At 56.3% G+C, this 10,024-nt stretch overlaps 1 protein-coding gene across 6 annotated transcripts in view; it reads left to right on the forward strand.

Annotated features, from left to right (window-relative positions):
* The window catches only part of RFX2 (regulatory factor X2), a 120,159-nt gene extending 110,662 nt beyond the window's left edge, over nucleotides 1–9,497 (forward strand). For all 6 annotated transcript variants that reach the window (XM_023186739.2, XM_023186741.2, XM_023186740.2 and 3 more), the window contains 5 exons: nucleotides 707–856; nucleotides 1,551–1,759; nucleotides 5,443–5,596; nucleotides 7,008–7,050; nucleotides 7,704–9,497. In XM_023186739.2, the coding sequence (XP_023042507.2) occupies nucleotides 707–856; nucleotides 1,551–1,759; nucleotides 5,443–5,596; nucleotides 7,008–7,050; nucleotides 7,704–7,819 (672 nt within the window). In that variant the 3' untranslated portion in view covers nucleotides 7,820–9,497. The remainder of the gene's footprint in view (nucleotides 1–706; nucleotides 857–1,550; nucleotides 1,760–5,442; nucleotides 5,597–7,007; nucleotides 7,051–7,703) is intronic.
* The last annotated feature ends 527 nt before the right edge of the window (nucleotides 9,498–10,024 follow it).

The following is a 10,024-nucleotide window of genomic DNA, read 5'->3' on the forward strand; positions in this document are numbered from 1 at the left end:
GGGCGAGGTGGCGGGCGCCTGTAGTCCCAGCTACTCAGGAGGCTGAGGCAGGAGAATGGCGTGAACCCGGGAGGCGGAGCTTGCAGTGAGCTGAGATCCGGCCACTGCACTCCAGTTCGGGCGACAGAGCAAGACTCCGTCTCAAAAAAAATAAAAATAAATAAATAAATAAAATATATATATATATAAACATAAAAAAATAAAAATTCAGATTCAGGGCCAGTGCAGTGGTTCACACCTGTAATCCCAGCACTTTGGGAGCCCAAGACAGGAGGATCATTTGAGGCCAAGAGTTGGAGATCAGCCTGGGCAACAAGCAAGACCCCATCTCTTAAAAAAATAAGATTCCCAGGCCACACCCACTAAAAGTCTGACCCTATAGCACCCCGGAATCTGTGGTCTCAACAGCCCCTCCAGACAGCCACAGGGACTCTAGAAGTGGGCAGGGTGCCGGTTGTGAATTCTAACTCAGCGGGACATGGGCTTCGGTTAGCGACGCGTGCGATGCACCGGCGAGGTCTCCGCTTCACTGATTCTCACCCACTGGGTCCCTAAGAACAGCAGGGGGTTCCCTCTTCCCTGCCCAGGTTGCTGTTTCCTGCTCCCTGCTCCCTGTGTTGTCCCTGAGCCCTGGCACCCCTGCAAGGAGCGCAGCGGAACAGGCTCTTCCCCGCGAACCCTGCTCACCACGCGCCCTGGCTTACAGGTGGGCGTCGTCAGTGCCTTTGCCCAGACGCTGCGGCGCTACACATCCCTCAACCACCTGGCGCAGGCGGCCCGGGCGGTGCTGCAGAACACGTCCCAGATCAACCAGATGCTCAGCGACCTCAACCGCGTGGACTTTGCCAATGTGCAGGTGACCTCCTCCACGCCGTCCCCAGGGCCTGGGCTTCCCGCCCTCCAGCAAAACCAGCAAACCCACCGAGTGGAGCCCATGGCAAAACCTGGCCCCCTGCCCCGAGCCTGGCCTCAGTTCTGTTGCATGACACGGGTCCCAGGCCAAAGCCCACCCACGGCCCCCAGCTCTCTCTACTCCATCATCTCTCAGGGCCCTCTGGCGTCCAGGTGCTGTGGCCAACACTCCTGCTCATTTTCCTCACAAAGGCTCCTGGTTTCCAGGATCCTGGCACCACGTTGACCTCCCTGTGGCCATTTTCCTGACTCTGTCCCCTGGGCTTGGCAAAGTGCCGGCCCACAGCGGATTCAGAGCTATGCTTATTTCAGGCCCTGGGTTTATCCATTAAGTAAATAAATGCACACACACAGTTAGAAGTCACCCTTTTAAAACAAAACGAAATGAAGACCTCGTATAGCATGAGCTTTGATCCAGCAAGACCCGGGTATGGGTCCCCGGAAGCAGGGTAGGATCCCCCTTGGCTTTCTATTCTGCCCGTTATGGGAGACACAGGGTTTGGCTTGCAGCTGTCAAGGTCAAGGACGAGAAGGCTCAAGCACAGCACGATGCCCCGCCCTGATCACCGCTAGGTCCGGGGAGGGCTGCCGTGGCTGGGGGTCTGTGTTGCTGACACTGGCCTCCACCCCGCCTACAGGAGCAGGCCTCGTGGGTGTGCCAGTGTGAGGAGAGTGTGGTGCAGCGGCTGGAGCAGGATTTCAAGCTGACCCTGCAGCAGCAGAGCTCCCTGGACCAGTGGGCCAGCTGGCTGGACAGCGTGGTCACCCAGGTCCTGAAGCAGCATGCTGGCAGCCCCAACTTCCCCAAGGCCGCCCGGCAGTTCCTGCTGAAATGGTCCTTTTACAGGTTAGTACTGCCAGACCTCCGAGAGAATTCTGGCGGGTGGGGGGCTCCGAGGCCAACTTCTAAGGGGTAGCTCGGCTGGTGAGCTCAGAGAAAAACAGGGCTCAGCAGAGTTCCAGCAGTGCCTGAACCCCCAAAAAACAAGTACCTGGCTGGGGGCCTCACTCGTGACCAGCGGCTCCCAGGGGCAGGCCCAGAAGGTGACCGTAGCCTAAAAACTAAGTTGCAAGTTCTGCAGACAGAAATAATGACTGGGGGCTGGGCATGGCGGCTCATACCTATAATCCCACCGCTTTGGGAGGCCAAGGCAGGAGGACAGCTTGAGACCAGAAGTTCGAGACCGCCCTGGGGAAAATACCAGGACCTCTACAAAAAGTTAAAACACTTGTCTGGGCGTGGTGGCATGTGCCTGTGGTCCCACATACTGGGGAGGCTGAGGTGGGAGGATCCTTGAGCCCTGGCGGTCCAGACGGCAGTGAGCCAAGATTGCACCACTTCACTCCAGCCTGAGTGACAGAGCCAGACCCCATCTCTAAGGGGAAAAAAAAAAAGCTGTCTCAGAACTGAAGTGCACAAGTCTCCAAACTGAGAAAGCTGCTGACTTTCCCCAGGGAGGCTCCGGGTGAAATTTCAAAACACCAAGCTTGAAAAACAGCCATAAAAGCTTCCAGAGAGAAAGCGACAGGCTGGGGATGGGAGCAGCATGAGACTTCTGAACAATGTGCAGAAACCTGGAAGGCAGTAGAGCGATGTCCTGAGAGTTCTGATGGGAAATTATTTCCAAGCTACAAACCTACCATGTGCAAACCAGGGCAGGGGAGCCAAGGCTTCCAGAGGGATCATCCCCAGGAAAGGCACCAAGATGCCTCCTGCAGTTCTGTCAGGAGTTTTAGTCTCATGAGTACATGGAAAAGTGAGCATTTTTTAAAAAAAGAGCCAGTTATTACCCCAGGAAAACACAACGCTGTTCTGTGGCTGACAGGCCCACATGACCCAGCGCATGGATGAGCTATGGCCACAGGGCCAAATTGTTATCCCCACCTGTATTAGTCCATTCCCACACTGCTGATACAGACATACCCAAGACTGGGTAATTTATAAAGAAAAATAGGTTTAATGGACTTACGGTTCCACATGGCTGGGGAGGCCTCACAGTCATAGCAGAAGGCCAAGGAAGAGCAAAGGCACATCTTACATGGTGGCAGGCAAGGGAGTGTGTGCAGGAGAACTCCCCTTTATAAAACTATCAGATCTCATGAGACTTATTCACTCTCAAGAGAACAGCATGGGAAACATCTGCCCCCATGATTCAATTACCTCCCACCGGGTCCCTCCCACAACACATGGGGATCATGTAATTCAAGGTGAAATTTGGGTGGGGACACAGAGCCAAACCATATCACTGCCCCAGCCCATTGTGTAAATAAAGTTTTATTGGAACCTCAGCCACACGCATTCATTCACGGATCAGCTACAGCTGTCAATGCAAACAGAACAGTGTGACTGTTGGGCACAAAGCTGACACAGTATTTGCTATCTGGCAAGCATGAAAACGAGTTTGCCTGGCTGGGTGCAGTGGCTCATGCCTGTAATCCCCACACTTTGGGAGGCTGAGGTAGGCAGATCACTTGGGGTCAGGAGTTCAAGACCAGACTGGCCAACATGGCAAAACCCCATCTCTACTAAAAATATAAAAAAGTCAGGTGTGGTGGCCGGTACCTGAAATCCCAGCTACTTGGGAGGCTTAGGCAGGAGAATCTCTTAAATCCGGGAGGCAGAGGTTGCAGTGGGCCAAGATCGTGCCATTGCACTCCAGCCTGGGCAACAAGAGCCAAACTCTGTCTCAGTTAAAAAAAAAAAAAAAAAAAAAATTGCCAATCCCTCAGCTGGCCAGCCAGCACCTCCCTTTTCTCAGCTCCCTCCTTACACACTCCCCTGGCCACGCTGCTTCAGGGCCTTTCCACCTGCCCCTCTTTCCTGGAACATCTTTCCCCCAGACAGCCATGCAGAGAAACCCATCATCTGCAGAGAAACGCCCCACCTCCAGCCTTTGTAAATAAGACGGCCCATTCTGTCCCACCTTCCATGCCCATGCCCTGCTTTTCTCCTGGCACTGATTGTCACCTGTCTCTCGTCATCTGTTCACTTGTCTGTTGTCTGTCTCCTGCATGATCAGGCACGCTACCTGAGTGCCGGGACCTCGCTTCTGTTTAAATGCTGGCTGAATGAATGAATGACAGGAACCACATGCCTAACAGACTGCGCGGCTCTGCCATGGGCCTAGCACACCACTGCCACATAACAGAGACACCAGTGTAGCCAGAAATTACAACAAAGCCACACTGGGGTAATGGAGGAGGAAGAGCAAGGGAAGAGGCAGTGTAGGGATGCCGATGCCTGTCTCCATGGACAGAGGGAAGGTTGCAAGTGGAAGAATCGAGAAGAGCAGAGTGAGTGCAGGACTGAGGTACCTGCCAGCCAAAGAAGAGCACAGCTCAGCGCTGGAGGGGATCGGGGTCACATCTGCAAGGTGGGGGTGCTCTTCACAAGGGAGACTGAGGCACTGTTCCACTTCATTCTCTTGTTTGTTTGTTTGTTTGTTTTTTGAGACAGAGTCTCGCTCTGTCACCAGGCTGGAGTACAGTGGTGCAATCTTGGCTCATTGCAACCTCCACCTCCTGGGTTCAAGCAATTCTTGTGCCTCAGCCTTCTGAGTAGCTGGGATTACAGGCGCCTGCCAGCATGCCTGGCTAATTTTTGTATTTTTAGTAGAGATGGGGTTTCACCATGTTGGCCAGGCTGGTCTCCAACTCCTGACCCCAAGTGATCTGCCCACCTTGGCCTCCTAAAGTACTGGGATTACAGGCGTGAGCCACCGTGCCCAGCCCCTTTTGGTCTTATATTGATCCTTCAGGTCAGGGGCCGCCTCTCCTGGAAAGAACCAGGTAGTATTTGCAGCCATCCTAGGAAAGACAATATAGGAACGGGCATGATGCGTGCCAGTGAAACTGTTTGTGGACACCAACATGTGAATTTCATGTAATTTCCACGTGCCACCGAATATAATTATTCTTTTGACTTTTTCAAAACGTGAAGCATTCTCAGCTCACAGGCTGAGGGCTGGATGAGGACTGGATCTGGGCTGAAGTCTCTGAAACTCCTGCTTTTGCTGACAGAGACTAAAGCACCCTGGCTTTTTGTCTTGTGTTTAGGTGCCTGAAACCACAGGCTGAGGAATGGCGGGAGGTGGCAAGGATACGGGGAAGGTGGGGAGAGGTGCCTCCTGCTGGGGAGACAGGCACCAGCTGCCAGCCTGTGCTCTGATTCGGAGTCCGAAATGTCACTGGAATCACCAGCTGCGATCTGTCCAGCGCCCGTGCTAGCACCAGCTGCAGTTGTGTTTCCAGCAGCCTGTCGCTTTGGGGCTGACTGCCCGTCTCCTTCTCCTGTCCCCCGGGGCAGTCTCTGGAACTGAGTGGGCAGGCCTGCCCCACCCATCCGTCACGCGAGGCCCAGGGTCTCGGCTGCCATCAGCCCCCAACAGTCCGGCAGGTCTTAGGATCACTCAGGGTCTGGGTTCCCCAGGAAACACAGAGCAGGGGGCGTGTTGCTGCCATGAAGCCTGGCCTGGGACCCAGGTTCCATGCTCCCCTGAGGGTCCCCAGCCTCTGTCCGCTTGCCCCCAGCTCCATGGTGATCCGGGACCTGACCCTGCGCAGCGCTGCCAGCTTCGGCTCCTTCCACCTCATCCGCCTGCTCTACGACGAGTACATGTTCTACCTGGTAGAGCACCGCGTCGCGGAGGCCACCGGAGAGACTCCGATCGCTGTGATGGGAGAGGTGAGGACCCTCCTGGGCAGGACGGCTGGGCTTGGCCAGGCCTGTAGGGAGAGGGCAGTGTGCTCTGAGCAGCCGGGAGAGAGGACACTCACAGGTCCTGCTGCTCTGCCGCCGGACAGATCCACAGCTCTGTAAAGAGCCACAGAAACGGGCCCACTCATGCCAGGACACAGCAGTGGCTTTCAAAACATCCAAACCACAGTTTGACCAGCACCGGGAAGGCTCTGGGGCTCTGTCCGAGTTCACAGTCACCATCAAACCGCTGGCTCTGGAGGGAGGTTGTCCTTGGGTGTCCTGCCACGCAGGGGAGGCCTCGGACACACCCCCCAAAGTGTTCTTTGTATTGTGGTGACATACACATAGGGTGTTATTTCCACATTAAAGCACACAATAAAGTGACATTTAGCACATTCACAAGGTGCAGCTGGCACTACTGTCCAGTTCCAGAACATTCCATCACCCCAAAAGGAAACCCCGTCCCAGGAGCAGTCACTCCCAAGCCCCTCCTGCAGCACAGCACCCACGCAGCCCCCTTCTGCCTCTGTGGATTGGCCTGTCCTGGACATTTCATAGAAATGGGATCACACACTGTGTGGCCTTTTGTGTCCGGCGTCTCTCACTGAGTGTGACGTCTGCGCTGTGACCCGGGTCAGAGCCTGGTTCCGCTCCTGGCTGAGTTGTGTTCCAGTGCGTGGCTGGCCGCGCTGCGCTGACCCCTCGTGCCTCTGTGCTGCGTGGTGGCTCCCTCTCTGTGGCCGTTGTGAATGGTGCTGCTGTGGGCATTTGTGGGCGGGTTTTTGTGTGCACACCTGTGTTCAGTTCTTTGGGGTCCACACCTTGGAGTGGACTTGCCGGGCTGCATGGGTTTGCCTCGAGGAAGAAACGAGGAGATGCTTGATGAATGGCAGGGTCCCTGCCTTCTTACTACCCCGAGGCCACAGCACTCTCAGAGTCGGTGGCCAGGGCCCCACAACGTGCGCAGAAACTGTGGAAGCTGTCTGTTCCCTGCATGTTGGCGTGGACGCCGGGCTCTGGGGCAACCAAGGACTGGTTTTCATGCTGTATACAGACTTCAGGGAGCAAAGATAACTTGGCCCATGGCCCTTCCATGCCACCTTAAAACCCGGAGCAGCCACACCCAGGGGACCTTGGGAACCAGCTCCTGTCCCCTCACTGCCTCAAGCAGTCAGCACCCTCCACCCCCAGCAGTTCCCAGAGGCGGCCTGGACAGGGGACAGGGACCCACCCAGATGCCTGGCAGCATCAGAGCCACTTCTCAGGGCAGACCCTAGCTGCTTTCCTGTGAGTGGAGGACGTGGCTCAAGGCAAGGTTGGGGCAGCATCCCCAGAGCCCCCAAACAGCAACTGCCGCCCCTCTGCAGGCGCCCCTGACTCCAGGTTTCTCTTTCAGTTCAACGATCTCGCCTCTCTGTCGCTGGCGCTGCTTGACAAAGGTGGGTGCGTCTGCGGCTTTCCTGCCACGGCCCTCCCAGGAGGGTGGTACTCCTGGCCGTGGCCTGCCTGCCTCATCTCATGATGAGCAGGTGGAAATGGGGGCAGCCCTGCGGGGGTGAGGGCCTGGGATCTGGCGTCCGGACAGTGGCTGATGGCCCTGGGCAGCAGGCGCCACTGCAGACTAGCTCGGCTGGGGCTCAGAGTGCCGCCGGCCTCTGGGTAGCCGCTGCCCAGGGACCTCAGCACCAGGTCCGGACCAGGCAGCCTCTGGTCTCCTGCGCCCATGCCCAGCAGTAGAGTGGGACAGGCAGGCCAGAGCCCCTGGGCCCCGTCCCTGCTCCACGCGGGTGGGAGGAGGACCCCAGAGGCCCCAGCCCTGTGGGGAGCAGGCCCCAGGCCCATCGGCACTGGGGAAGGGAGGCACAGGGCAGAGGCTCTTTTGCCTGGCCCAACCTGGGGGCACCTCTGGGTGACCAGGTAGGTGGGAGAGGACACATCAGCCTGGAGCAGAGGCCAAGGCAGGGTCCACGGGCTGCCATGTGTCCTTAGTACCCTGCCTGGCGTGCCGGAGCAGCTCTTGGAACATGCACTTCCGTCTCTCCCTCCCATGCCCTCCTGATGATGGACACTGACCCTACCCCTCCCTCTGCAGATGACATGGGCAATGAGCAGCGCGGCAGCGAGGCGGGCCCAGATGCCCACAGCCTGGGCGAGCCCCTGGTGAAGCGGGAGCGCAGTGATCCCAACCACTCCCTGCAGGGCATCTAGCAGCCCCGGCCGGCTCCTCTGCCAGGTTCCAGAAGATGCCGCCCGGTCGCTCTGGGAACCTGGACTTCACCGGCTCCACCAAATTAGTGCCTCTTAGACGATGGATGTTTACTTTGACTCAAGCGGGGCCTCCCGGGGTCAGCATGCCCTTGAAGGCCAAGAGAGTGTTCAAGAAGGAAAGCAGTTGTTGAAGCTACAGAAGCCTGGGCCGGGGCTCCCACTGACTGTAGCTGTGCTCTGGGTGCCAGGCCCCTGTACAGCCACCAGGGCCACACCAGACCATGGGTTCTTTGTTCTGGACAAACCCTCCTCTGCTGGAACTCCGGACTTTGGCCCCAGTCCCTTTAAGAGCTGAAGGAGCTGTGCTGAGAGCGCTGGCCCCTACACTCAACTGGAACCAATTTTCACCATGATTTAAAATGGAAAAACCTGGCAGAGCCCGAATAGAAAGGGACGGCCTCTCCCCTCCTACCTGCCACCACTGGGGCGGCACAGAGCTCGCCAGCATCCCTGGAGCCCCCTCAGGAATGGAAAGTGGAGTGCCCTTGTCTGGTAGCACCATGTGGGAGGGACCCAGCTGGGAGCGGTGCCCTGCGGCCTTTTAGAGCCAGACTGCCCTGCCCCGATGCGCTGAGGCGGGAGGCCAGCTATACTGCAGGAACCCATCTCCAGATGCCAAAGGACTTGAGGGGCAGCTGACAATTGCTGTGTCCTGGACAGATCCGCAGCTCGAGAAAGAACAAGCCACAGAAATGGGCTCGCTCGTGCCAGGACAAAGCAGTGTCTTCCAAAAACTCAAAACCAGAAGTTCTATCAGCACCAGGAAGGATCTGGGGCTCTGTCCAAGTTCACCGTCACCATCAAGCCGCTGGCTGTGGAAGGAGTCTGTCCAACAGGAACAGAGTCACAGCCGCGACTTCGGAAAGCAGCCATCCCGCCTGTCGTCCAAACAGCAGTGCCTGCGTCCCACTCCACGGAGTCTTCCAGAACACCTCCCTCTGAATTAATCCCGGAGCACCCCAAACCCCAGCGAGTCCCACTTTGTCCTCTTCAAAGTCAAAACTCTTCTCTGGGGACAAATATTCGGGACTTTTGAAGCCCCGAACTTGAGACACCGAGTTTGTCTCCATGGAGACACGTAGCCGCTGCAGTTGGACAGCTGCGTGCTGGAGTTTCTGCCCCCAAACCAACTGCAGAGAAGAAAGACCAGCCTCAGCCCAGGACGCGCTTTCTAACGCAATGCAATAGTTTTCTCTTTTTGGAAAAATGTTTATACCAATAGTTTTGTGCTCTATTGTTATTAGAACGTTTCTTATGAATGTGTACATTGCCGTATATTCAGTCCCAAATGTTTTGTTCTCATTCACACAGAAGGTACTAATAGCTCACGTGGCCTTTAAAAACCTTACTTCCCTGCTTGCAGGAGCTCAGAGCAACGCTCGGCCTGCGCCAGAGCGGACGGGCAGGAAGAGAAAGACGCGTGCTCACTTTAGAAACGAAAAGTCAGGAATAATCACTGTTTGTCTGGTCGTATAGCCCAAACCTTAGTTGAAATCCGACGGAAAGAATGTCTTTATACGTCTCCTCTCCTTGGAGACACTGAAGCTCACAGTTAACAGATTGTAACGCCCGGCTTTTGCTCACTCCTGGTAACCAATACAAGCTGGTTTCTGCCTTAGGCTCCGGCCCGTCTTTCCGATCCACGAGGAGCAACAGAGGTGGCAGCAAAGCCACGAGCCTCTCAGGCCTGTCTTGTTTTTCACAGCAGTAAACACTGAGCGTGCCCACTTTCGGAGTCGCTGTCCACACTCCAGGCCCTGCCCCCCTGCCCTGGGACACCAGCCTGCCGGGCTTGCACCCTTCAAGACCCAGAGGAGAAGCTACAGAGGTGCCCCCCACACTTGCCTGCAGGCTCCCTGGGCATGTTCTAGTGCCTTCCAAAAGGAGCCCGGGCCCCTCACTTCCTTAGCAAAGCCCACCCTGGGCCAGTGATGGCACGGAAACACTTCTTTGTCCAGGATGGTCAGTGGCTCCTGTTTACACTTTGGGATTTTTCTTTTGTTTTTGTTTGTTTGTTTGTTGTTTGTTTAAGAGATGGTCTCATTCTATTACCCAGGCTGGAGTGCAGTGGCATTATCATAGCTCACTGCAGCCTCAACCTCTTGGGCTCAGGTGATCCTCCCACCTCAGCCTCCCCAAGTAGCT

Source organism: Piliocolobus tephrosceles, chromosome 21 (assembly GCF_002776525.5).
Source record: "Piliocolobus tephrosceles isolate RC106 chromosome 21, ASM277652v3, whole genome shotgun sequence".
Lineage (NCBI taxonomy): Eukaryota > Metazoa > Chordata > Mammalia > Primates > Cercopithecidae > Piliocolobus > Piliocolobus tephrosceles.